Consider the following 26,808-nt stretch of genomic DNA (forward strand, 5'->3'; position numbering starts at 1 on the left):
TGGAACTCAAGCAGGTCAAGAAGCAGGAGCTGATGTAGAGGCCATGGAGGGATGTTACTTACTGGCTTGCTTCCCCTGGCTTGCTCAGCCTGCTTTCTTATAGAACCCAGGACTACCAGCCCAGGGATGGCACCACCCACAAGAAGCCCTCCCCCCTTGATCACTAATTGAGAAAATGCCTCACAGTTGGATCTCATGGAGGCACTTCCCCAACTGAAGCTTCTTTCTCTGTAATAACTCCAGCCTGTGTCAAGTTGACACACAAAACCAGCCAGTATAGGTGGTAAGCATGCTATTTCCTTATAAGTCAATCCTAGGGATATACAAGTTCTTTTAAGTTCTTTTTTTTTTTTTTTTTTTTTTTTTTTTTGAGACAGGGTTTCTCTGTGTAGCCCTGGCTCTCCTGGAGCTCACTCTGTAGACCAGGCTGGCCTCAAACTCAGAAATCCGCCTGCCTCTGCCTCTGCCTCCCAGAGTGCTGGGATTACAGGCGTGCGCCACCACCGCCCGGCTATACAAGTTCTGTCAATGATTCTATAGAAGGGATGCCAGAATAAGCAGGCAGCTTCCCAACAGCACCTGAGGACGTGGTGTCAGCCTCCTGCTTCAGCAACTGCTTACACAGTACACTGAGGAGAGACTTAATGTTTGGGATGCCTATTGGACTGCATCTGATGAAGACCAGGCAGAAGCAGATGGGGCATAACACTTTCACTGGGGCCTGTGGTAGTATCAAGGTTGACCTCCCAAAGCTATGAGGCAGTAGGTGGTGAGGGGAGAAGTGACAACACAGGATCTAGGGACCAAAAATAGGTAGGGATTGCTATCAGGCTTTGGAACAAAAGGGCTCCACCTTTACCTCAGGTCCCAGATCTGTTGCAGGTAGGTAGAATATAACAGCTGTGTATGTGTGTATGTGGCAATTTTATGCTTTCTGGCATGGAGTTAGGAAACAATGAACTTAATATGCCAGTCTTCCCCAATTTTCATTTATTTATTCCCTCAAGAGCTCCCTTTTCATTCATCACCAAGGACCAAATAGTCCCCGGGGGCTGAAGATATGGCTCTGTGGTTAAGAGCATTGACTGTTCTAAAGGATCTAGGTTCAGGCCACAGCACCTACATGGTTGCTTATAACCATCTGAAACTCTAGTTCTGGGGAATCTGATAACTTCTCCTGGCCTCCCCAAGAACCAGGCATGTACATGGTATACATATGTATATGAAGGCAAACAATGCACATAAAAATTAATAAAAGGGCTCCTGGGGTTCCTGAGCCTTTTTTCTCTAGGGCTCCCTAGAAACCAGCCTGGGTTCTTCTCAGATGCACCAGGCTTCTCATTTTGGCTTGGTCTTCAACCTCCAGGGCTTTTATGAGCTCTGAGGTTACAGCTCCATGTTCCATTGAATCCTAAGGATTCTGGTACCTAAGAAAGGCACATGAATGCCTGGACATGAGCTAAGTGTTGTGCCGCAAGGCTTATGAAGGCTCTGTGGGGCTTCAGAACCCACTTTCCAAGACCTAAGGGGCAGCTGTGACACCACTCCCTAAAAGTTCAGAGTCACTAGTAGCTCTCGGTTGTGGCTGGGAATCATAACGTGTTGGAACAAGCTGGGTCCGTGTACCCAGGGAGCTAGCTGTACAATGGGAACTGTAGGGAGGGAAGGCTCTTGGTCCCTATACTTATAGAAAAGCTAATGGATTTCTCTACAGTGCTGCCCCCATCATGTGTCCCTAAAGTAACACTATAGCCAGAAATTCAAAGAGTCTGACTGATGATGCTCAGTCACGTGCTCCTATATCAGAACAATGTTCCGGTTCTGGTGTCTCCATAGATTGTAACCTTATATGGGAGAGTAGTTCGTGGTTAGCTGCCAATCCTCCTAGACACACCCAGATGTAAATTTTGAATTATTGTAAGTGAAAAGCAGAGGTGTGCTACACCCTGTTTTTCTTTTGGAATCTGGAGCAACGGAACTCCAACTCTCCTACTAGGGCGTGGCCCAAGGCATTGTGACCCTCCTCTGGTAAGCAGGAAGTAGTGGTGTCGCCATAGTCTTTGCCCAGTCTCCAACCTCACTAAGAACACGTCTTTTCCGAGAATTAGAGTAGGGCGGGCCCAACTAGCGAGGACTGCCGTGATGGCCTAAGGAAGATTTTAATTGGTCTCCTGAAAGCAACTTAGCGCCTATCAAGGTGCTCTTTGTTGGCTCTTAGATGTGAGCTTTGTGGGTGGGTCTCCAACCTCCCACCTCCCAGGTGACAAAGGAACTCCCGAGACTCTACCATGGAGCTTTCGCGCCATTTCCTGTAGCCTTGAGGAAAGCCTGAGCCAGTACTGTAGAGCCCTGTAAGCAAGGGAACACCTCCGTGACCCTCTAGTCTCACTAAGACTCGTCTTTTCAAGTCTTAGAGTATTGGCGGTCATTCGTCATAGCAAAACCTGTCAATGGCTCTCCGCCCAATATGGCCAAGCGGAAACTGTTTTCTCTTGCCTATGTGTCGAAACCCCATTCGCCAGCACGCGGCTCCCTATTCCGGTATCCAGTCACCAATAAGCTCTGTGCCTGTTATGGTCCCGCCTGGTACACATGCGCAGAGCAGTGCTGCATCTATGATCTTAGCGTCTGATAGAGCGTCAACACCACTCCCAGACTGTAACTCTATGGTTTTTATACTGGAAGATAGGCCGCCTATATAAAGCATGCGCAGGCGTGGGAGCGTCTCTTTCCCTCTGGCGCGGTGAGTGTGTTCAGGTCTTTTGGTCTTTTACGGTCGTCTCATAATTTCTCTTTGGGGCTTTTACACTTATTCTGTATCTGTATTCTTACTTTGACTGTTTCATTTATTACAGCCACCGACGATCCTATTGTCATCATGGGCCGCCGCCCCGCCCGGTGGTGAGTGTTGAACTCATACAATTTTCCTACTGTGAAAACGGGGGGAAAATTGCATTTCTTTAGAAAGACATTTTTTTTCCTTGTGGGTGGACTCTACTCCACTCAGCGACCCTGAAGTAAAGATTGATCCCGGCTTTTCTTTAATACTTTACTGGGAGCTTTGTCTTGTTCAGGCTGTGGGTGGCTCAAGACTAAAGCGCTTGGGTAGAACTAGAAACATGTGCATATGCATCCAATTCTCTGCCTTGCAAATGATTTTTTTCACAAAGCCTACCATGCCGTCTTGATGACTCTCGTGTCCATCTTTATTTCTGGGCCTTGAGCTTTGTGGTTTTAACCGGACACCAAGGGCTGACCAGTCTATAGGCGCCGCCTAACCGCGTGTCCTGAAGAGGGCGCCATATTCTATTCACGTGGCTAAGGCGGGTCTTCTGTCACATGCTATGAAAATTGGTATTTTATCCTACTCTGGAAAGAGGGTGATACTGGTGCTTGATTTTTTTTCTGTTTTATAATTCTGTGTAATCTGTAACAAGTTGCCTTAGAATCAGTTACCTTTCGTGGAGACTGAATTCAGAGCTGGTCTAGTCTTGTTACCTTTAGTAACACCTGAATTTCCTTCTTCCTGTAGTTACCGGTATTGTAAGAACAAGCCATACCCAAAGTCTCGTTTCTGCCGTGGTGTCCCTGGTAAGTAATGACAAACTGCAAACAGGTTCAGTGTCAGTCCAGTTCCCACTTTTTGGGCACTTATACCACGTGGTTTTCAGATGCTAAGATCCGCATCTTTGACTTGGGACGGAAGAAAGCGAAAGTTGACGAATTCCCACTTTGTGGCCACATGGTGTCAGATGAATATGAACAGCTCTCTTCTGAAGGTGAGACAAACCCTTTTGTTAATTGATGTTCCTGTGTATTCTTTACATGGTCATATATTATAATTTATTCCATGACTCCCCCGTCCTGTCTCTTGCACTGTTTCACTGCTGTTATTTCCCTATTCAGCACTGGAGGCTGCCCGTATTTGTGCTAACAAATATATGGTAAAGAGTTGTGGCAAGGATGGCTTTCATATCCGAGTGAGGCTCCACCCTTTCCATGTCATCCGTATCAACAAGATGTTGTCCTGTGCTGGGGCTGACAGGTAAGCTGGTATTTAATTTGGTTTTGAGGTAGTTTCTCTATGTAGCCCTGGCTGTCCTGGAAACTCAAGTGTAGATCAAGCTCATCTTGATCTCTGAGATCTGCCTGCCTTTGCCTCTCCCAAGTGGTTAAGAACTACCATTGTCCAGCAGTGTTTTCTTCCGGGGTTTTTTTTCTTGTGCAGCTAATTAAGCCGGCCGAGTCCCTTTCCCCATGGGGACTTTGGTGTGCAATGGTTGCAAACAGCAGCTTCCTTGGTAGTGTATGTAGCCTATTGTCTATATGGGTTGCCTCAAGGGACCTTGGAGACAATTTTCTGGCAGTTGATAATCAAGTCTCTGATCACAATGTTGTCCCTGATCTAGGCTCCAGACAGGTATGCGTGGTGCTTTTGGGAAGCCCCAGGGCACAGTGGCCAGGGTTCACATTGGCCAGGTCATCATGTCTATCCGCACCAAGTTGCAGAATAAGGAACATGTGATTGAGGCTCTGCGCAGAGCCAAGTTCAAGTTCCCTGGCCGCCAGAAGGTAGGTGGTGGTATTTAAGTTCTTCTGTTTTCTTGCTCTGATCCTACTTGGCTGAGTTTTGTTATCTATTTCCTTCTCTAGATCCACATCTCAAAGAAGTGGGGCTTCACCAAGTTTAATGCAGATGAGTTTGAAGACATGGTTGCTGAGAAGCGCCTCATTCCTGATGGCTGTGGTGTCAAATATATCCCCAATCGTGGTCCTCTGGACAAGTGGAGAGCCCTGCATTCCTGAAGGCTTCCATGGTGCTCTCTTATACCCTACCTACAAAATCATGTTCAATAATAAATCTTGCATCAAGTCCGCTTATGTATTTGTTTGACTCTTAAATATTATGAAGTTTTTAAGTCTGGTCATTTGGGACAACAGTGAATTACATGTACATACAAAAGGTTAAAATTGGTGATTTTATTGAATATTTTAAATCTGTTATCATTGGCAGAGCCATGAAGTATAGTGTATGGAGAAGCAAGTTTTTTTTTTTCCAGGATGAACTCATTCATTCCTACTCCTTCTCCTTTGTCTTTGTTCCTAACTACTTCTGGTGAAGTCCTGTCTACCCAATAAGATTCAAGCCTAGGGTACTCCGCTAAATTATGCTCCCAGCGCTGGCTTTCTCAGACTAGCAAGCAGCAGAAACCCTAAATAAAAAGCTGTTGACTTTTTTCAGGAGACCAGTGTCCTAGTCAAGTCAATGGCTATCTAGTCCAGCTGAGACTGCAGAAGTGACAGCAGTAAAATGGCCAAACACTGGGGTGGGATACCCTGAGTGGCCTGGCTCAGTTCCACTTCCACAGGATAATGGTCACTGATGCGGAGGGCCTGAGGAGAGAACAAAATGTGTCAGTACCCTGTGGCTCACTTATACAATTCTGCCCTCAGCTATTGTGCCAACCCAGCTTCTCTACCTCTTCTTCAGTCAGCTGAAACCTCTTGGGGAAGTCAAAGGTAGCTGCAGCCTTCAGCAGCCTCTGGCAACCCTGCCCATGCATCACAATTCGGTCGTAAGTACAGTTAGTACTGGCCCGCACTGTAGTGTCCTCCCCATCAGGAATCACCCAGTGGAAGCCTGCATTAGTCCGGAGTAGCAGGCTGTTCAGACGTTTTTTACTCAGTGATGCACAGTCTGCATTGAAGTCTCCAAGCAGAATCACATTCTAAAGATGAGAGAAGCCTTTGAGTCTTGTCAAAGAGCAGTCCCACCATCCCCTCTCCCATGAAAGCTATCACCCCTACCTCATTCTGCCAGCGCTGGGAGACATCCAGAAACACATGATATAGGGCATTCAGCTCCTTCTCTACATCCTTGGGAGTGGTGTGGAGAGGAACCAGCACCACACTTGGAAGAACTGCAAGGCCCAGGAAGCTGAGGCTGTCACAACTGCCAGCCCTTCTACATACCTACCTCTGCTTCCCCCAGAAACCAATCCACAGGAGAACCAACCACATCCCCCTCCCATTTTCTTGTACCAGGCCCAGATTTCTTCTCTTACCTTTGCTAGGGAGAGTAAACTGGGCCACAAATGGTTCTCGGGCAAAAATGTCATCTGTGTCGTTGTACTGGTAGAAATTTAGGATCTTTGTCTTGTCAGACCTGGGAAGATCAAGAGGTAGGAAGTAGTGGCCCGCATTTTATATAAAAAGAGCAGGCACTCCTGGCTCCTTGTTCTGCCACTTTCATGTGGGTACAGCCATTTTTATTTTTTCTAGAACTTACGGTTTTTCTTATTCTATTTTTTGTTTGTTTTTTTTTTTGTTTTTGACACAGGGTTTCTCTGTATAGCCCTGGCTGTCCTAGAACTCACTCTGTAGACCAGGCTGGCCTCGAACTCACAGATCAACCTGACTCTGCCTCCCAAGTGCTGGGATTAAAGGCGTGCACCACCACTGCCCGGCTTTCTATTCTATTCTTTAGAAAAGTTCTATTCTGTAGCCCTGGCTGTCCTGGAACATACACTCTCTCCTCTCCTCTCCTCCCCTTCCCTCCCCCCTCTCTCTCTGATAGGGTTTCTTTTTGTGTAGCCCTGGTTGTCCTGGAACTCACTCTGTAAACTATGCTGACTTCAAGCTCAGAGAGATCCATGTCTCTGCCTCTGAGTGCTGGGATTAAAGGCATGGGATACCATTCCTGGCTTGAAAATTTTCATTTATCCCTGGGGATAAATTTGCACCCTGCCACTGAGTTATGCCTCCAGCTCCCTGGAACTGTTTTCATTGTTGTTTTTTAATTTAAGATCTTTATTTTATTATTCTCTCATACATTACATTCCAACATCCCCCTCCACTTCTCTCCTCCAGATCCACTCCTCCTCCATTTCCCTTCAAAAACAACAAAAAGAACAGGTCTCCCAGGAATATCAAGCAAACATGGTATAACAATTTACAACTAGGCATAAACCCTCATATCAAGGCTGACTAGGCAACCCAGTTGTAGGAAAGGGGCAAAAGGAATTAGAAGTCCCACAGTTACACAACCATGAGGTAAATTCAGAGACCATAGCTCAGACCCTTACAGGGTCTATGATTATCACTTCAGTCTATGTGATTCTCTATGAGCCCTGCTTAGTTGATTCTGTGGCTATGTCTTGTGTTTTGTTCTGTTCTATTTTTGAGCAGTGTTTCTCTGCATAAGAGAACCCTGGCTGTCCTGGAATTTGATTTGTAGATGAGGCTGGAGAAAGATCTGCCTCGCCATGCCTCTTGAGTGTTGGGATTAAAGGTGTATGCCACCACTTCTTGTTGGTTTAGAGATTTATTTTTATTTTATTTGCATTAGTGTTTTGCCTGCATGTATGTCTGTGCACCATGAGTCTATAGAGGTCACAAGAGGGTGTCAGATCTCCTGGAACTGGAATTAATGATGGTTGTGTGCACTTGTGTGGGTTCTGGGAATAAAATCTTAGTCCTCTGGTTCAGAGTTTAAGTGCTCTTAAACACTGAACCATCTCTTCAGAGAACTTTTATGAGATTTTTTTAGATCCATTTTCATTATACCCCAACTGGTCTTGAACTCATGGGCTCCAGCAATTCATATATACCTGTGCTCACCTGTAGATATACACATACTTTTCCTTGTATGTGCTGCGCCCCAACAATGAACTGTTTAGGAAAGTGTAACTCCTGGAACTGTCAAATATACTAGGAAACAAAACCAGAGTTAGGACTCTTGAGGCTCTAGGTAGAATGCAGATTAAATTGAAAGGGTCCTTCTTTACCTTTTAAGTTTCTGAAGCAGAAAGGGGACAGTATTCTGGGAAGAATCTACTACCTCCTGAAGCACCATGATATCACATCGGGCTAGGATCTGCAGGGAATGAGGGATACCAGCTCAATTCAGAGCTGTCACCATGGAGGAGTTGTTAAATGTAAAGACTGGTACCATAGTGGCTGCACACAGCAGTAAGACAAAAAGAAACTCAGGAAAGCAAACATCATTCCACTATACCTTACCAATTTTTAGAAGAGGAAGTTGGCAATTAAATGATGGTTGAAAGACTTTTCACATTTCCAGATGTCCCCTCCTTTTATGGTTAGGCAGGGCAGGGAGCTTTTGGTCAAGGTCCTTATGGACACAAATTTCTGCCATAATGAACTTACCTGAACTAAGGTATCCATCACTGAGTCCTTGGTTACCTTGGCCAGTGTCAGTCTGTGGGCATTGAAGGCACAGATACGAAAGGCTTCAGTCCCACCAACCAGGAGAATGAGCAGGGGAGCCACAAGGCCACACATTGCTATGTGTGCATCAGGAACCCTCCAAAGGAATCCAGGCTGTCCAGAGGGCGTAGGCACAGCAGCTGATCTCAGCTAATTGGTATTCTTCCTGCTGTTGGCCCTGAGCATTTCTTGACTCTCTTCCTGGAACGTATTTCAACTTTTGCACACAGAGCTTGACCACCTAATAAAATACATGTGGTGTGGCATAAAACCATCTCAGACTTTTAAGAACTCAATAGCCAGAAGCACAACTGTTACCAGTCTAAATCTGCAGAGCTTTTTCTTCTTCCCCAGGTGAAATTGTGTACTCAGTGAGCATAACTTCTTTCCTAAGGTTAAGGCCAGGAGTTCACACAGGGTCAGCCCCAGCAACAAAATCTATGTTTTTACCTTTCAGCCTATTTTTTTCAGTCTATTTTTTCAATGTGTATATGTATCTATGCATTGTGCATATGTATAAGTACATGGGTGCATATGCATTTATGTGTGTGCACATTTGGAGATCAGAGGTCAACCTCAGGAACCATCCACCCTGGTTGGACTCACTTCATTGGAACTCATGAAATTTGGCTAGCTATTGAGCCCTAGGGATCCAATTTTCTTTGCCTCCCTACTGCTGAATTTACAAGAACATTTTATCATGCCTGGTTTTTATGTGCATGCTTTACTGACTTCTCCCAGGCCCTCTGTGTGTGTGTGTGTGTGTGTTTTTTTAAGACAATCTTGCATTGTAGCACAGCACAGGTCCCAAACTTGGAGCAATTCTCCTGTTGGCCTCCTGAGTACTAGGATTACGAGTTCATAATCATCATGCCTGGATGACTCATTCTTTTCTGTGTGTTTTACTTACACTTCCCCTTTTGAGACAGAGACTGGTGTATCCTGGTCTGGTCTCAAACTTGTTTATGTAGCTTAGGAATGACCTCAGGAACTCTTGAGATTCCTTCCACCATCCAAGTACTGGGATTATAGATATATGTCATCAAATCCAGAGAACCAATCTCAATCTCCCTCCCCCTCTCTCTCTCCTTTCTCTCTCCCTCCCTTTCTCCTTTTCACCACTGAGGCTTAAACTCATAGTTTTTATATTTCTAGGTATGATAGAGAAGCACTCTGCCACTAGCTACTTCCCTGTCCTGAGACTGTCTTTCAAAAACCAAAAACAAGACTAGGTGTGGTGGCATATTTCTATAATTCCAGCATCTGGGAGGTGAAGACAAGAAGATCACAAGCTTGAGGTATTCTTCAGTTATATAGTGATACCCTGCTTCAAAACACAAGCACAGTTACCATGCACAAAGCCCACTCTCTGGAATTGGAAGACATTTATGGAAAAGAAGTTATCATTGACGTTTAATTTGGAGGCAGATATATACAAGGAATACTGCAGGGCTTTGATCCCTTTATGAATCTTGTGACTGATTAAATATGTGAAGATGGCAATTAGTGAGTAGAACCAACATTAGATGGTGGTCATACAAGGAAATAGCATCATCATATTAGAAGCCTTGGAAAGCATCAAAACAATAGCTCTTTAGCAGAAGAGTCCAGAAAAAGCCAGGTTATACACATTGTTATATGAAACTTTTTGCTAATTAATTTTTTGTGATACTCAGAAAAAAAAAAACCTTACAAGCACCATTGTACCGCTGCTTCTGCATTTTTCTACTTTTGTGAACAACACAGTTGTCTTTCTGTGACTGTTTTATTATTGAATATTATGTCCTCATGGTTTATTCTTATTGTATAACATGTCAAAATTATCTCCTTTTTTTGTTTTGTTTTGTTTTGTTTGAGACAGGGTTTTTCTGTGTAGCCAACTTTTTTTTTTTTAAAGCCTAAATCTTTCTTAGGTTTTATTTTTAATAAAATAAATACATATGTGTATGTATGTGGAGGCATATGCAAATGCAGATGCATAAGAAAGCCATGCAGGGCCACTGACATATACATTAAATTATGTATATGTGTTTGTATGTGGGTATGTTCATATGAGTGAAGGTAGCCTCAAAGACTAGACACATCAGATCCCTCTTAAGCTGCAGTTATAGGAAGTTGTGAGCAACCCAATGTAGGCACTAGGAACCAAACTCAGATCCTCTGGAAGAACAACCTCTCCAGCCTCTCTCCTTCCTTTTTTTTTTTTTTTTTTTTTTTTTTGGTTTTTCAAGACAGAGTTTCCTCGGCTCTCCTGAAACTCACTCTATAGACCATGCTGGCCTTGAATTCAGAGACCCATGTGCCTCTGTCTCCTAAGTGCTGGGATAAAAGGCATGTACCACCATGCCTAGCTGCCCACTTCCTTTTTAAAGATGAATAATATTCTAGTCTACACTCAGAAACACTTTGTCCATCAGCATTGGGGTATATCTACTACTTGAATTCTTTTTTTGTTTTGTTTTGTTTTCAAGACAGGGTTTCTCTGTGTAGCTCTGACTGTCCTGGAACTCACTCTGTAGACCAGGGTGGCCTCGAACTCAGAAATCCACCTGCCTCTGCCTTCCAAGTGCTGGGATTAAAGGCGTGTGCCACCACCGCTCGGCTACTACTTGAATTCTTATACTTGTTTTTTTAATGTGTGGTACTGGGGATTGAAGATAGGGTCTTATATATGCTAATGATGTGGATGTGCTCTACCACTAAGCTATCACCCTAACCCTGTAGTGATTTTTTTTTTTTGGTGGCAAACTGACCTTGAACTTCTGATACTCCTGCTTCTACCTCATCCAAACTGGAATTACAGGTGTATACCACCAAGCCTGGTTTATGCAGTGCTGGAGATGAAACCCAGGGCCTCATATGTTGGCTATGTAGGAAGGGCTATAATATGTAAGCCTCATAATTGGGCAAGCACTGTACCAACTGAATCACACTCCAGCTTAGCAATTTTGAAAAATTTGAGCACCTCAAATTTCCTGAAAATTCTATAAAAAAAGGTACACCAAACTTTTCCATAGCTGCTGTGCCATTTTACATTTCCACTAACAATGTGAATGAGGTCAAACCCTTATTCTTTTAAGTTAACTGAATAATTACTGCTAGGTGGTGGCGCATGCCCAGTGCTTTAGAGACAAAAGCAGGCGGATATCTGAGTTCCAGGCCAGCTGGTCTACAGAGTAAGTTCTAGGACAGCCAGGACTACACAGAGAAACTCTGCCTCAAACAAACAAACTTCTGTGTATCATTTTCCACATAGGTCCTATTCCTAGCTAGGGCATAGACAGTTACAGATTCAGGAAGGTCCAGTTTGTCCTATCCATATTAGAAACTAAAACATAAACCTCTTCAGGCATTTCTTTTTTTCTTAATCTTTCTCTTGTTTCACATTTCTTTGTATGTGCTTGTGTATGTATGCATGTGTGCATGGATCTAAATGGAGTATTGTTTTCCTTCCACCAAGAAGGATCAAACTCAGGCCAACATGTTTGGTAGCAAATGTCCTAATCTGCTGAGCCATTACACCAGCCCATCTCTCTCTATATGTCACATCTTATGTGCCTTCTTTTCTCCCTTTTCTTTCTTTTTCATTTGCTTGTTTTATATATATATATATATGCACTCACTATGTAGTCCCAGGCTGGCTTCAACTTTCCTGGGTGCCCTAGGGCCCCTCAGAGCATGTCTCAGGTTTATCTTTGTCTCAGACTCACCTCTGTCTTAGAATATCTTTCAAGTTCAGTTCTTTACCGTGCCCCCTGTACATGTCACATTCTTGAAGCCTGGAACCCTCTGCTTCTGTCTGCTTGCTTTTCTTAGTCACGCTGTCCCTTTCTCCTGTTAGTTTCTTCCTATCTGGCTGGGTTATTCTGTCTTCCTGGTTCTGCATATCTTAGTGTTTCTGTCACAGTATCTTCTTAGCTGGCCTTGATATTTGTTTCTCTCTGGCCACCTGCTCTGTCACTCATACTTATTTTGGTCTCCTTGCACTGGTGTTTGTTTTGGAATACGTGTACAGCTCTGTACTGTTCAAGCTCTATTTGGAGACTGAGACCACTAGGACTCTGAGAATGAACCAGAAAGAATAACTGTGTCTGGGCTCAGCTCAATGCCCATCCCAGCCTTCCAAAGCCAGTCTTAGCTAGAAATTTCCTTTCCTTCTGAAGTCCTTCCCCAAGTAGAGAGAACCTTCTCCCTTTCCCTACCCGCAGGATTCTCATACCTCCACACTGACCAAGTTGGCCCCACGCCTGCCTCAGCCTTGAACCGAATAAAACTCCACTCCATAGAATCACAGCGCCAGCCAAGGAGGGTAAGGACGTGTGATTGAGTGGATGGTGGTGATGGGAAGAGGAAGCTAATTTCCAGACACACCCAAAGGGGCGGGCCCGCAACCAACTTTCTTGTCCTAGTAAGCAAGGCTGAGAGCTCCACCCTTCCGCTCAGTAGGCGGTGCCTGGGAACTGGGCTATTTGCTGGATCACCCGGCCCATGATGGGTGTTTCTTTTGCTGAGCGAATGGCAACATGCGGACCTGAGTATGACTGCTGCCACCCGTGACAAGAAGCAGCAGTCTATCATTGAGCAGTTACCTGGACCTAGGGACCAAGGTGAGGTAGGCTTGCTGATTCTTTGGCCAGTTCCCCTCAGCAAAGAGCAGAGCAGAGACAGTCTTTTCTCTGGGTCTTCAGGTCCCGAACCACGGTTTGCAAGTGTGACTGCTCAGAAAACCCAAAGCAAAGGACCTTCTGCACAGGATAGGTAACGCGACTGGCTTCTGAGCCCGTTCAGGTCCCCACTGGATGACAATGGAGTGTCAGTTTAGAAAAATGCTTCATAGCAGGAATTTGTTAGTTCTGTTACCGCATGGATGCTAGGCAAGTGCTCTATCATGGAGATAACCAAATGCCCCGACTCCCAGATGACTGGAGGAAATAGTACAATAAAAAGTAGTAAGGCATTGAATAATAGACGCGGACACCCGATGCCCTTTTCTGATCTCTGTGTGCGCTTTCAGAAGCATGCATAACCGGATACACACCGGGTGGAAGAGAGAACAAGTAAAAAACTTTCCACCAGCCTAAGACTTGCGTGGTTTCTGGTAATGGTGCCGCGTAGCTTTAGTCACCTGTAGACACTAGAATTATGGAATCAAAGAGACGCACTGCTTCCGGACGTTTGGAGCCAAAACCTTGACGGGGGAAGGAGGCGGAGCAAGGCTGGCATAGATCCGCCCCGGCAGCCGTCAAGCAACCTAGGTAAGTTTTGCGACAACGGGCAAGGACGCTTCCTCGACTTGCTTTTCGGCGGATTCTTTTAGCTGAGGCCGCCAAGACTTGCTCTTGTGTGAGCGTGGCTTTGTACAGCAACCCGGTCTCCTCTTCTGAGAAGCACCTCTTCTCTATCCAGAGAGCAGTGCTAGGGAGGCTCTGAGCTGTCCCACCGGGTGACCTTAGTCTAGCCCTCTGCCAGTCTGTTGGAGAGCCTTCTCCTGAGTGGTGGGGGACACCGGCTGGCCTGGGGCAAGAGGAGCTCCGGGCTCCGGGGGCGGGGCCGGAGCTGGAGGAGATGCCCCTCCAGGTGAAGTGGCCCTTTCCCGCGGTGCCCCGGCTCACCTGGACCCTAGCCAGCAGCGTCGTCATGGGCCTAGTTGGCACCTACAGCTGCTTCTGGACTAGTGAGTGGCCAAAGGCCAAGGCAGAGTCTGTTCACAGGCCTCTGGCCTGGCCGGGGGTTTTGGGACCGGGAATATGACACGGACTTTTCTGGCACAGTAGGAAGCCTTGGACAGGTGGAAATGACCTACAGCTTGGAACTGACTTCTCTTCCCAGAGTACATGAACCACCTCACCGTGCACAACAAGGAAGTGCTGTACGAGCTCATTGAGAACCGAGGCCCTGCCACCCCCCTTATCACCGTCTCCAACCATCAGTCTTGCATGGATGACCCTCATCTCTGGGGTATGGTGCCAGTGTGCTGGGTTCAGGGAGGCAAAACAAGAACAGGCCCCCACCAAAGGTAGAATAGATTCACTTCTCACCAGGCTCTTTTAAAAAACTGTACCTTGTTTGGGGGATATACTGCCTAGCTCCTGGAAGTTTCATGTGTCCCAAGGAATGTGATTTAGACAGGATATCAGGAATCTGGGAGTATGGGAGTAGCCATGGCACATCAACAACTTTCCTTTTTCATAGGGATCCTGAAACTCCGCCACATCTGGAACCTGAAGTTGATGCGTTGGTGAGGAGGAATGGCCCCTTGAAGTGACCCATTCATTTCTGCCCAGATTTGCTTTTATCCTCTGCTCAGGAGGTGGCATCCAGCCTTCCAGGAAGGGCAGGGGTGGAGCCCCTGGAGCCTTCTCTTGGAGTTTCATTCTGTGTGACAGTGATGGCAGGCATTGTATTGGGTGGGGAGAGGTGGGGACAAGCAATGAGAAGTCTTGGAGGCAGGGATGACTGAGTCTGTTGCTGCTCTAGGACCCCAGCAGCTGCAGACATCTGCTTCACCAAGGAGCTGCACTCCCATTTCTTCAGCTTGGGCAAATGTGTGCCTGTGTGTCGAGGTGAGCTGCTTCTCTGGGAGGCATGTTCAGGCTCCCTTGGGGGCAAGGAAGCTGTTGGCCAATGTCTCTGTCTTAGAAGGACTTAGGGGAGCCATGGCATGACAGTATAGTTGGCAGAGGATAGGGAGAAGAATGAACTCTTAGAATCTCTGCAGTTGCCTAAAGATTGTCCAAAAGTCTGGTGTGAGAATTCAAGGAAGCTTTATTTGCAGTCCCTTCTGAATCTACCACTCCTCTCTGGGAGAACAGTATGGTGTTACCGCTTTATGATGGCAGTGGGGTACATGTATAGAAGGCCAAGGGTTTGTTTTTGGGAGAACAAACAGAGTGGGGAGATAAGGAGGGTCAGATTGATGACTCAGTACCTTTCACAAACCCCTAAGTGTAGGGGCTATCTTGATCCCCAGTCTCCAGATAGGGCTCAGATTCTCTAGACAAAGCTTCGAAATACAAGGTCATAGATAACAGGTAGCAAACTTATAATTCAGATCCACATTGCCCTTTCATCTGGGTAGGCAGATTCCTTTTCAAGCAAAGAATGAAAAAAATGGTGGTCTAAAAATAGACTAGAGAAGAGAAGGGTAGGGAATGTCAGAAGGGTGGAAGGCTCTATTTCCATCTTTCTAAGCATTCCAGCAGAGACTATATCATTTTGCTGAATGATATAGTCTCAGTGCCATTTTTTCTCAGGTCCTGCTCTGATATGTCAACATTCTGATAATTTACACTTGTCCCTGACTCTAAGCTCTTCTCCTCTGCAAACTCAAAAGTCTTTTATATGTATGCATCTGTTTTCATTCTTTTTTTAAAAAAGATTTATGTGTGAGTACACTGCTTTCAGACACCAGAAGAAGGTGTCATATCCGGTTACAGACTGTTTTGAGTCACCATGTGGTTGCTGGGAATTGGACTCAGAACCTCTGGAAAAGCAGCCAGTGCTCTTAACCACTGAGCCATCTCTCCAGCCCTTTCATTTTTTTCCTTTTTCTTTTGTTTTCAGTTTGAGGGATAGAACACAGAGACTTGTACATTTTAGGCATATACTGTATCTGTGTTTTATACTGCTAGTTCTGTTCTTCTTGATCTGATTCTAGGCTTTCTTGAAGTTAAAAACAGATCTGAGCCAGGCAGTGGTGGCGCACGCCTGTAATCCCAGGACTCTGGGAGGCAGAGGCAGGTGGATTTCTGAGTTCAAGGCCAGCCTGGTCTACAGAGTAAGTTCTAGGACAGCCATATCTACACAGAGAAACTCTGTCTTGAAAAAAGAAAAACAGATCTGAGTGGTTGGAGACATATTTTAGTGGTTAAGAGCACTGACTGCTCTTCCAAAGGACCGAGTTCAATTCCCATCAACCACATGGCAGCTCACGCCTGTAACTCCAGTTTCAAGGGGTCCTTCACCCTTACATAGACATACATGCAGGCAAAACATAAAAATTAAAATAAGTTAAAAAGAGAAAAACAGGATCTGAGATGAGCATGGTGATATATACCTATAATTACATCCCATCACTCAGTAAGCAGGAGCATGAGGATTGCTGTGAGATTGAGATCAGCCTGGTCTATATAGCAAGTTCTAGACTGACCAGAACTGTAGGACTACATGGTAATGCCCTATCTTTCTTTGTTATTGTTGTTGTTTTAAAGACAGTTTGTCTGTGTAGTCTTGGCTATCCTGGAACTAGCTCTGTAGACCAGATGAGGTGTCTCATCTAGTATGGTTTACAGAGCTAGTTCCAAGACTGCTAGGGCTATAATGAAAAACCCTGTCTCAGAAAAAAAAAAAAAAAGAAAAAAGAAAAGAAAAGAAAGAAAAAGCTAGGTATGGTATCTTATGCCTGTAGTCCCAGTATTTGGTTTGTTAGCTTGGGGTAGGTGATTTTTTTCTGAGACAGGGTTTCTCTGTGTAGCCCTGGCTGTCCTGTAACTCACTCTGTAGACCAGGCTGGCCTCGAACTTAGAAATCCGACTGCCTTTGCCTTCCAAGTGCTGGGGTCAAAGGCATGTGTCACCACCCGCCCAGCAGGGTAGGTGTTTTACCATGAGTTTGAGGCCAACTAGAAACTGAGACCCTGTCTCCAAAAAAAAAAAAAAGGTAAAGTTGTGTCAAAAAGGTAGAGTTGTGTCTGTGCACATACATACAGAGAAATTGAGGGCTGAAGTTGTGGTACAGTGGTACAGTTTTTGCTTAGCTGGCACAGAGCCCTGAGTTCTAGCCCCAGCATTGTAAAAATATAGAACAAAAACTAGAGAGTGAAACATTATTTTCAAGGACAGCAAATATCTACACATGACTGAAACAGAGTTTGGGATACTTTGTTTCTGTATTTAAACAAACCATTTTTCTCTAAGCCTCTAGGACTTTGTAGGTTGATTTTTTTAAGCACTGAAGTGATTTTGTACAAGGAGAAATAGTACTTGCAGTAGCTTAATAGTATGCCAAAGGTGTGCTATCCTTTTTCACTTCCCAGTTTCAAGCTCAGAGGTTATATTCCAATAGTAGGGTTTACTAGAGGAACAAACGCCTGTGGTGACCAATCCTGCTGTGTACTACCATCTTAAGTAGGGAACATGTGGTACTTTCTGTTTCCTAAGATCATCCCAATTTCTGTCCCCTAAGTGAGCTGCCAGATCAGGTCACTGTTGAGGTTAGACTGAGACACACACACACACTCTCTCTCTCTCTTTCCCTCTCCTCCTCCCCTCTCTCTTTCTCTCTTTTGGTTTTTCTTTGTTTCCTTTTTTAAGATTTATTTATGTATTGTTATATCTAAGTACACTGTAGCTATCTTCCACTAGAAGAGGGCATCAGATCTCATTACAGTTGGTTGTGAACCATCATGTGGTTGTTGGGAATTGAATTCAGGACCTTTGCAAGAGCAGTCAGTAAGTACTCTTAACCGCTGAGCCATCTCTCCAGCTCCCCCCTCCCCTTTTTTTGAGACAGGGTTTCTCTGTGTAGCCCTGGCTGTCCTGGAACTCACTTTGTAGACCAGGCTGGCCTCAAACTCAGAAATCCGCCTGACTCTGCCTCCCTAGTGCTGGTATTAAAGGCGTGTGCCACCACTGCCTGGCTACCCCCATCTGTATAAGATTAGGATATTTACTCATTGCTTCAGCCTCCTCCCTTCCATTTTCTAATTCTGTCTACCCTATGGTTATTCTTCTATTGTGGAGATTACTGCTATTTCCAGGTGACTCTCAAGTTGCTAGCCCACAAGATGTGTTAGGTCACATTTCTTAAAACATTAATCAGTTCTCCCAAGTTTCCCAGGCTCTTCTGTATTTTCTACTTACTGAAGTGTTCTCCCTTAGCCCAGAAACTTCAGGGAAGGTTGAAGCCTTCCAAAGAGTAGAGAGGCTCTAAAGCTGATTTGTAGTCAGCAAATGGATATGTGTTAGGGGAACAGGTTCCAGCAAGGCAGGCCATAGGGCAGAGGGAGGTTGAGTTGCCATGGTTATTATTTCAATGAGAGATACTGTCTAGCTAGGTGTCTTGATGCCTGCCTGTTATCAAGCACCAGGAAAGCTGAAGCAAAAGAATTGCTGTAAGTTTGAGGCCAACCTAGGCTATATAGTAATATCTGTCACAAAAAAGAAGGTGCTATTTACATATGACAGGCACTAGTAAGTTGAAGGGATATTGTTTTGATACAGGATCTTACTCTTTTGCCCATCCTGACCTCAAACTCAGAGCAGTCCTCCTGCCTCAGCTTCCTAAGTGCTGAGATTACAGGCATGAGCCACCATTTCTATCTTGAGAGGCGGATATGGTCAAACCAAAACTGTGAAGGACCAGGGTAGCAGAGAGAAATGGGCTCTAGAAATAGCTGTTGAGGTGTCTATGAATGGTGCTATGGAGAATGAACTTCTGCCTCCAGAAGTGGGCCAGAATCTACTTCACTAGGGTTTGGAGATTTTTGATTTCTTACCTAGAGAATGGATTAAGGAGAACAGACCTCTCTCTACAGGAGATGGTGTTTACCAGAAAGGGATGGACTTCATTTTGGAGAAGCTTAACCATGGGGACTGGGTCCACATCTTCCCAGAAGGTCAGTTGGGTGCTTGGTCAGGGCCCTCCAGCATTCATGGTTCTAGGCCTAAGTTTTGTCTCTGTGTTCTCTCTTTAGGGAAAGTAAACATGAGTTCTGAGTTCCTGCGTTTCAAATGGGGTAAGTATTGCTGGCCAGCCTAACACATTTAACTTTCCCATCCAAAGATGGCCCCTTGGGTCCCTGGCTTCATTCTTCTCTCAGGTGGGTATGTCAGGAGCAGTAGAAAAGGGACAGGTGGTGAGTCAAGGACTAAGATTTTAATTGGAAGATTGTAGAAGTGACATTGGCCCAAGATCAGCAGGGAAGTTTGGCCCAACTTGTGCCAGTGCTTCTGCTTTTCTCTGAAGTAGGAATTGGACGGCTGGTTGCTGAATGTCATCTAAATCCCATCATCCTGCCACTGTGGCATGTTGGTGAGTCGTGGATTGGGAGTAGGGAGGGGACTGTCTTAGATGTTGTTAAGGGGGATTTCAGGTTGCTGGGTGGCTGAGAGAAGTACCTGGGATTCTCTCTGGTACCCTGCTTCCCCCAATGGCTGGCTTTCTATCCACTGTGGTACAGGAATGAATGATGTCCTCCCTAACAGCCCACCCTACTTCCCCCGCTTTGGACAGGTGGGTAGGCACTGCTGACTCTTGTCTATCTATTTGCCTGCTAACTGCTCTGTGTTTCCTAGTCCATAATATACAGGATTGGTTGAGGATTTGCTGAGCATGAGCATGTAGTAGGGGGGAGCTATATGGAGCTTTTCTGGAAGCAAGACCTTTAGAATAAGAATTGAAATCAGGTGGGGGTGAGGGACAAGGTAGAGTGGGACAAGTCTTTGATAGGATGAGTTCCAGGACTAGACTAGCCCTTGGATACCACCAAACCCAACTGCCTATTTTGAAAGGGAGAGTAGCTTTCAGGAATACCAAGCCCATCAGGAGCAGAGAATGACTCTGACTCCCCACATTGTTTGGACTGGAACTATAGGTTCCTTGTCATCCTTGATGGCCTGCCTTCTTACAGAAAATCACCGTGCTGATTGGGAAGCCCTTCAGTACACTCCCTGTGCTTGAGCGGCTCCGGGCAGAGAACAAGTCAGCTGTGAGTTTCCTCCCAGGGTCCCCTAGCTATCCTTGGCCTTCTCAGTCCCTCAGACTCCCAGAGTACCCCAGCCATGGTCCTTGAGAAATACAGGCCAGCACCATCCTTGCTCTTAGGTGGAGATGCGGAAAGCCCTCACAGACTTCATTCAAGAGGAATTCCAGCGACTGAAGATGCAGGCAGAACAGCTCCACAATCGTTTCCAGCCTGGAAGATAGGCTTTGCCTGCCCAGTCTGTGCCCTGCAGTTCTTAGCCAAGGGAGCAATGGGCCCTTCAGGGTTTGGGAAGTGGTGGTACAGGACTCTGACCAAGCCTGCCTGGCTCTTTACTGCTTTTGATAGTCTTCCCTGTACAAAACTGAGGCCAGAAAATGGACTGATGCTTTTAATTCAGATAGATTGACTCCAAATTCCTGCTGGATACCCTTTTTTATTCTTGAACATATGTCTCCTCTGGGTCTTGAGCTAAAAGAACCTTGGCTGTCCTTTAGACTTGGTGGGGAAGGAAGGGACACTTTTATGCAGGGGCCTCCTTCTCACCTCTCAGGGAGGGAACAAAGCAGGTAGTCAAGCAAATAGTTGGGTAGGAGAATAGGTGTCTTGGTGCAGAAAGAATACTCAAATGGTCCCTTGGATGGGCTGCCATTTGCCCACTGCTCACAAACCTCCTCAGGGATAGCTGTCAACCAGGTCATTCTACCTGAGCTCCTGCTACAAGATTTGTCCTTGAGTGGCCTGTAGACAAGAAAAGGTATTGGCCAGGATTCAAGCACAGCTAAACTTAACTAGATGTTTCTTCTATATGGCAGAAAAAGGACCCCAAGGCCTGACCATGAACCCCCAGTGTGAGGGCCTACCTGCTTCTCTAATGTTTTTGTCTTGACATCTCTATATTCTGGAATCTGGGCTTTAATGTTTTTAGAGTAATAAAACATTTGTGTTGTGCCACAATACCTCTGTCTTCTGTGTAGGAATGCAGATGGGAAGCACCTTGCTGGACAAGAAACAGGACCCTTATGCCTGGATATAGTCAGATTATTTCAGTAAATGGACATTGGAATGACTGTGCACCTGCCACTTAAGTCTTTTGTTATCACCTGTAACCCAAATGACAATGTGGCAGGATTCATAAAAGTGGTAAAAAAAGATTAATAAACTAGCTTCAAAACCTCAAGTGAAGTTCCACATGGTACACACCTGTGATCTCAGCACTAGGGAGGCTGAAGCAGGAACATTGCCTTGTGTTCAAGGTTGGCCTGGGATACTGAATGAGGGACTAAAAAGGAAAAAGAAGAAGAAAAAGAAAGAAAAAACAAGTGTGGGAGGCAAAGGTAGGGAGATTTCTATGAGTTCAGGGCCAGCCTTGTGTACTAGTAAGTTCCAGGCCAGCTAGAGCTACATAGTGAGAACCTATCTGGAGGGAAATTAGGTGTATATAGTGATGCACTTCTTTAATCTCAGCCCTTGGGGTGGGTCTCTGTATTTGAGGCCAGCCTAGCTTACATAGTAAGTTCCATCCTAGCCAGGGCTACATGGTAAGACCCTGTCTTGGGAGAAAAAAAGGAAAAATTTAAACTTTTCCCTTTTCTGGTTTTTCAAGACCTGATTTCTCCGTGTAGCCTTTGCTGTCCTGGACTCACTTTGTAGACCAGGCTGACCTTGAACTCAGATTTGCCTGTCTCTGCCTCCCAGAGTGCTGGGATTAAAGTTGTGCACTACACACCTGGCCTTTTAAGACTTTTTTTTCTTAGAAGAGGATAACATCACTTTGTGGGGATAGAATACATGTAAAAGCCAGACATACAAAACTTAGGTTCAAGGGTAACATCCCTTTTTCATGTATCTCTTTTTGTATTCATTTGAGAAATGCCAGCTACATTTCTTCAAGAATTTTTTTTTAAAGATTGATTGTGTGTGTGTGTGTGTGTGTGTGTGTGTGTGTGTGTGTGTACACTGTAGCTATCTTCAGACACCCCAGAAGACGGCATCAGATCTCATTACAGATGGTTGTGAGCCACCATATGGTTGCTGGGATTTGAACTCAGGACCTCTGGAAGAGTAGTCAGTGCTCTTAACCACTGAGCCATCTCTCCAGCCCATTCTTCAAGAGTTTTAAATTTATATCCTATGATACAGTTTCATTTGTTCAAATATATACCCTTCACTGGTGTAAGTTTATAATCCCAGCAGTTGTGAAGTAAAGTGAAATGAAAGGCCATCTTTGGCTACATAGTAAGTTCAAGGCCACCCTGGGCTATATGAACTTTTTTATCAAAAAGAAAAGTAGGGTCAGCAAGATGCCTGAGCGAGTAAAGGCACACACTATAAAGCCTGTTAATTTGAGATAGATACCCAGAACCCACATGGTGGAAGGAGAGAAGGAACTACTGAAAGTTGTCTGATCTGACCTCTAGATACATGCCATGACCCATGCCCACATGTATATACACACAAATACAGGGTGGGGCCTGGAGAAATGGTTCAGCAGTTAGAGTACCTGTTACTTTTGCAGAAGACCTAATTTCTGTTCCTAGCATCACTGTTAAAAGACACAACCCACTTATAATTCCAGGTTCAGGGGAGCCAATACTCTCTCTGGCCTCCATGGGCATCTATACACAAACATACACAAATATAAATCTTTTTAAAAATAAAATACTGGGGCTGGAAAGATGGCTCAGCGGGTAAGAGCACTGACTGCTCTTCTGAAAGTCTTGAGTTCAAATCTCAGCAACCACATGGTGGCTCACAACCATCTGTAATGAGATCTGATGCCCTCTTCTGGGGTGTCTGAAGAAAGCTACAGTGTACTTACATATAATAATAAATAAATTTAAAAACTAAAATACTGCCTCCAGTATGCTAGGGGAGCAGTCTACTACTGAGCTATTTCATGCCTTCAAATAGAGACTAACTATGGAAGCAGAGACTGATCAGAATTATCTCAAAACAAAAATGGTAGCAAAGGGCTGGTTGAAATAGTGCCTAGCATATGAGAAGTACTGGGTTTGATCCCTAGCATGAAAAAAAAAAAAACCTTAAGGGACTGGCAAGATGACCCAGCAGTTAAGAGTGCTAGGTGCTCTTCCGGAGGTCCTAAGTTCAAATCCCAGCAACCACATGGTGGCTCACAACCATCTGTAGTGAGATCAATGCTGCCTTCTGGTGTGTTGTGAGTCTGAAGACCGCAACAGTATACTCACAAACATAAAATAAATCTTTTTTAAAAAAGAAAGGAGGGATCCAGGCAGTGGTGGTGCATGCCTTTAATCCTAGCACTTGGGAGGCAGAGGCAGGGGGATTTCTGAGTTCAAGGCCAGCCTGGTCTACAGAGTGAGTTCCAGGACAGCCAGGGCTATACAGAGAAACCCTGTCTGGGGGGGGGCGGATATTAGGGGGTATAGGAGAGATGGTTCAACAGTTTAGAACACTGGCTGCTCTTCCAGACAACCAGGTTTGCTTCTTTTCACCTACATTGCAACGTACAACCATCTGTAACTCCAGGTATGGAAGATTCAATGCTTTGTTCTGGCCTGCACCAGCACCAGGCACACATGTGGTGTACATGCATGCACACAAAACACACAGAAATGTAAAAAAAAATCTTGGAAAGGGCTGGAGATGTAGCTCAATTAGTAGAGCACTTACCTAGTATGTGTGAGGTCTTGATTGACTGCATTTAAAATCCAATTCTAAAAACAAACAAAGCAAGAAATAGAAGAAAAATAGTTGAATAAAGAGGACTTCCCCTAATTCCCTATGAATTCATTAATTAGTTTTTTTTTTGGGGGGGGGGGTTCAAGATAGGGTTTCTCTGTGTAGCCCTGGCTGTCCTGGAACTCACTTTGTAGACCAGACTAGCCTCGAACTCAGAAATCCACCTGCCTCTTGCCTCCTAGGTGCTGGGATTACAGGTGTGCGCCATCACCGCCTGGCTAGTATTGGTTTTTCAAGACCAAGTTTCTCTGTAGCCCTTACTGTCCTGGAAGTCAATCTGTAGACCAGGCTGCCTTCAAACTCAGAGGTCCTATCTGCCTCTGGGTTTTGTTTTGTTTTTTCACTTTTTTTTTTGACAGGGTTTCTCTGTAACAGCCCTGGCTATCTTGGAACTCTGTAGACCAGACTGCCTTTCCCTTTCAAGTGTTGACATTAAAAGCATACACCACCACCACCTGGCTACTCTTTTATTTATTTATGTATCTGTCTATTTACTTATTTATTTAAAATTTGAGAGAAGTTCTCACATAGTTTAGGCTGGCCTTGAATTCCTTATGTAGCCAAATTTGGCTTTGACCTCCTTATTCTCTTGTCTCCAAATCTCAGGCAGGTACCACATGTCTGGATAAGTTTATTGCTTTTAACTAAACAGTTCTATACTTACAATTTCATTAAACAGAAACATTCATCCAAGTGCAAATGCATATTCAAAGAGATCTATTTGTAGTTGCAAATTTTTGAGAATGCTTAACTGAACAAGGACATTGCCCAGCCACTGCTGCTGCCACACCTCCCTAGCAAATACCAGGATGTATTTGACTAGAATAGAAGCTGGCATGTTTCTCTTTCTAGTTTTTAGATGTTGCCAAATTAAAAAGGCTGTATCAGAGAGACACAATTTTCCAACGTCTTTGTTGACAGGAGACATATTTATCTATTTAATGTATGTGAGTACACTGTCACTCTTCTTCAGGCACTCCAGAAGAGGGCATCGGATCCCATTACAGATGGTTGTGAGCCACCATGTGGTTTCTGGGAATTGAACTCAGGACCATCTGGAAGAGCAGCCAGTGCTCTTAACTGCAGTGCCATCTCTCCAGCCTGACAGGAGACATTTAAAAATATTTACTTAATTATTTAATTCTCTCTCTCTCTCTCTCTCTCTCTCTCTCTCTCTCTCTCTCTCTCTCTCTCTCTCTCTCTGTGTGTGTGTGTGTGTGTGTGTGTGTGTGTGTGTGTGTGTGTGTGTTAGGACTCCCAGGTGCCAGAGCTTGGGTATGACAGAAGACAGCTTTCAGGAAGGAATCTGTTCTGTCTTTGCACCCTTACCTGCTGAGCCACCTTCCTGATCTAACAAACACATTTTTTCCCCAACAAATACTCTTAAATACTCTTCTTATATTTTCTTCCTTTGAGATAGGCCAAATAAATAGTGCATTAGTTCCCTAGGGTGCTGTAGCAAATTGCCACAAACTAGACATCTTAAAACAGAATTCTTTCTAATAATTTTTTAGGCTACAAGTTACAAATCAGGCTTTTGATGGAGCTGAGTTTGCTCTGAAGGATCTAGGAGAGAAATGGTTCCTGCTTTTCCTCTCCTGGTGTTGTCAGAAATCTTTTTTTATTTTTGTTTTTTTGAGACAGGGTTTCTCTGTAGCCGTGGCTGTCCTGGAACTCACTCTGTAGACCAGGCTGGCCTCGAACTCAGAAATCAGCCTGCCTCTGCCTCCCAAGTGCTGGGATTACAGGCATGTGCCACCACTGCCTGGCTGTCAGAAATCCTTGTGTATTGTTCGCATGTAGCTCCATCAATACAGTCTTTATATGGCTTTCTTCCCTGTCTGCCTCTATGTTTTCCTCTTTTGCCTAGCATGGTGGCACGTAGCATTTAGAAGAGGTGGAAACATGAGGACCAGGAATTCCAAGTCATTATTGCCTATGTAGTGATTTTGAGGCCACCCTGGGATATGTGAGCCCATCACAAATAAACAAAAGTAAGTAAATACATTTATCTTTTTAATGACCAGTCATTGGGTTATGGCCCATCCTTCTATATTGTGATTCATACTGTTAGCCATCAGTATGAGTTTATTATAAATTGATTACATGTGCAAACACCCTGTTTCCAAATTAAGATGCATGTATACAACTTTGGGGGGGGGCATGAATTTGGGACAAACTAAACAATGCACTGTAAAACAATACATTGTAAAAAAAAATCATATATGAGTTAGGGGAGTACCTCAGTTGTCTTACCACAATTTTAAAGATTGTTTATTTCATGTGCATTGGTGTTTTGTCCACATGTGTGAGGGTGTCAAATCCTCTGGAACTAGAATTACCAACAGTTGGGAGCTATTATGTGAGTGCTGGGAGTTGAACCTAGGTCTTCTGAAAGAGCAGCTGATGCTCTTAACCCCTGAAGTAGCTCAGTTATATAATTTATGATTGGCACACAGGAGGCTCTCGGCTCAATTCCCAGTACCAACAAAACAAAACAAAAAGATAAAAATTTGCCTAGATTGTTTTAGAAATTTAGCATACATGTTTTATCATTCACCTATCTTTGTAGCTTGACATTAGTTTACTTCCTCCTAAATCAGTGTTTTCTGGTGCTGCCATCCTTTAATACAGTTAATACTGTGTTGACCTCAACCATAAAATTATTTTCATTGCTAAATTATAACTGTAATTTAAAATTTGCTAGTTATGATAGTTGATATGCACTCTGTGAAAGGGTCATTTGACCCATAGGTTGAGAACCACTGCCTTTGGTTAATCAGCATATATGTTAGGAGAGTTAAAGATTTGGCTGTATTGTTCCTTGAACTCATTTGTAAAGATAATTGGCAGACTAATAAAAAATGGCAGAGGTATAGGCAGGTTTGGTGGGTTACTGCTGTAATCCTAGCACTTGAAAAGTTGAGGTTTACATAGTGATTTTGTTCAGACCACAACCCTGTTTCAAAACAAAACTAACCAACCAACCAAAACAAAACCCAGAAAAGTTTCTCAATGTGTTTGTGCTGGCGACTTCCATTTTTTGACTCTAGAAGTCAGTTCTTCCTCTAAGGCAAATCACAAGGAAGGAAAATCCTAGCTTTGGAGTCCCCCTAATTTACAATGGGATCGCTCTCGCAGATGTTGGCAATTGA

General features: G+C 44.5%; 3 protein-coding genes and 1 non-coding gene across 11 annotated transcripts; 3 read left to right on the top strand and 1 right to left on the bottom strand.

Moving 5' to 3' along the window:
- The first annotated feature begins 2,698 nt into the window (after positions 1-2,698).
- Positions 2,699-4,875, top strand: Rpl10 (ribosomal protein L10). Its single transcript, XM_052170090.1, has 7 exons — positions 2,699-2,743; positions 2,856-2,901; positions 3,533-3,591; positions 3,672-3,779; positions 3,907-4,045; positions 4,410-4,572; positions 4,654-4,875. The coding sequence occupies exons 2-7, from the start codon at positions 2,879-2,881 to the stop codon at positions 4,804-4,806; spliced, it is 645 nt and encodes a 214-aa protein (XP_052026050.1). The 5' UTR covers positions 2,699-2,743; positions 2,856-2,878; the 3' UTR covers positions 4,807-4,875.
- LOC127675885 (small nucleolar RNA SNORA70) lies at positions 4,223-4,358 on the top strand. Its single transcript, XR_007975568.1, has one exon. It is a non-coding gene; the product is annotated as a small nucleolar RNA SNORA70 (small nucleolar RNA).
- Positions 4,876-4,960: 85 nt separating the features above from the next.
- Positions 4,961-12,924, bottom strand: Dnase1l1 (deoxyribonuclease 1 like 1). 3 transcript variants are annotated; one of them, XM_052170078.1, is made up of 8 exons: positions 12,819-12,924; positions 8,170-8,470; positions 7,788-7,876; positions 7,621-7,710; positions 6,066-6,166; positions 5,809-5,921; positions 5,481-5,729; positions 4,961-5,394 (listed from the first exon to the last, which is right to left on the bottom strand). In XM_052170078.1, exons 2-8 carry the CDS (start codon positions 8,302-8,304, stop codon positions 5,275-5,277), a joined length of 897 nt encoding a protein of 298 aa, XP_052026038.1. In that variant the 5' UTR covers positions 8,305-8,470; positions 12,819-12,924; the 3' UTR covers positions 4,961-5,274. The 3 variants fall into 3 exon arrangements, with proteins under 3 accessions (XP_052026038.1, XP_052026036.1, XP_052026039.1); XM_052170076.1 differs by lacking the exon at positions 12,819-12,924 and adding an exon at positions 12,449-12,588; XM_052170079.1 differs by lacking the exons at positions 7,621-7,710; positions 12,819-12,924 and adding an exon at positions 12,449-12,589.
- Positions 12,925-13,392: 468 nt separating this feature from the next.
- Positions 13,393-20,887, top strand: Tafazzin (tafazzin, phospholipid-lysophospholipid transacylase). 6 transcript variants are annotated; one of them, XM_052170082.1, is made up of 10 exons: positions 13,393-13,484; positions 14,059-14,187; positions 14,422-14,467; positions 14,707-14,792; positions 18,764-18,844; positions 18,923-18,964; positions 19,195-19,260; positions 19,409-19,461; positions 19,859-19,936; positions 20,053-20,887. In XM_052170082.1, the coding sequence occupies exons 2-10, from the start codon at positions 14,064-14,066 to the stop codon at positions 20,152-20,154; spliced, it is 678 nt and encodes a 225-aa protein (XP_052026042.1). In that variant the 5' UTR covers positions 13,393-13,484; positions 14,059-14,063; the 3' UTR covers positions 20,155-20,887. The 6 variants fall into 6 exon arrangements, with proteins under 6 accessions (XP_052026042.1, XP_052026043.1, XP_052026044.1 ...); XM_052170080.1 differs by lacking the exon at positions 13,393-13,484 and adding an exon at positions 13,510-13,903; XM_052170081.1 differs by lacking the exon at positions 13,393-13,484 and adding an exon at positions 13,510-13,903 and having other exon boundaries at positions 19,198-19,260.
- The last annotated feature ends 5,921 nt before the right edge of the window (positions 20,888-26,808 follow it).

Source organism: Apodemus sylvaticus, chromosome X (genome assembly GCF_947179515.1).
Source record: "Apodemus sylvaticus chromosome X, mApoSyl1.1, whole genome shotgun sequence".
NCBI classification, from domain to species: Eukaryota; Metazoa; Chordata; class Mammalia; order Rodentia; family Muridae; genus Apodemus; species Apodemus sylvaticus.

Bases quoted from the DNA above. Each gene is read 5' to 3' on its own strand.
- Dnase1l1 (XM_052170078.1), bottom strand. From the start codon at position 8,304: ATGTGTGGCCTTGTGGCTCCCCTGCTCATTCTCCTGGTTGGTGGGACT. The intron at 7,877-8,169 runs GTAAGTTCATTA...CATTCCCTGCAG, and splicing joins TGATGGATACCTTAGTTCAG to ATCCTAGCCCGATGTGATAT. The intron at 5,730-5,808 runs GTAGGGGTGATA...TCTCATCTTTAG, and splicing joins CCCAGCGCTGGCAGAATGAG to AATGTGATTCTGCTTGGAGA.
- Rpl10 (XM_052170090.1), top strand. From the start codon at position 2,879: ATGGGCCGCCGCCCCGCCCGGTG. The intron at 2,902-3,532 runs GTGAGTGTTGAA...TTCTTCCTGTAG, and splicing joins GGCCGCCGCCCCGCCCGGTG to TTACCGGTATTGTAAGAACA. The intron at 3,592-3,671 runs GTAAGTAATGAC...CGTGGTTTTCAG, and splicing joins TTTCTGCCGTGGTGTCCCTG to ATGCTAAGATCCGCATCTTT.
- Tafazzin (XM_052170080.1), top strand. From the start codon at position 13,795: ATGCCCCTCCAGGTGAAGTGGCCCTTTCCCGCGGTGCCCCGGCTCACC. The intron at 19,462-19,858 runs GTGGGTAGGCAC...GCCTTCTTACAG, and splicing joins ACTTCCCCCGCTTTGGACAG to AAAATCACCGTGCTGATTGG. The intron at 19,937-20,052 runs GTGAGTTTCCTC...CCTTGCTCTTAG, and splicing joins GGGCAGAGAACAAGTCAGCT to GTGGAGATGCGGAAAGCCCT.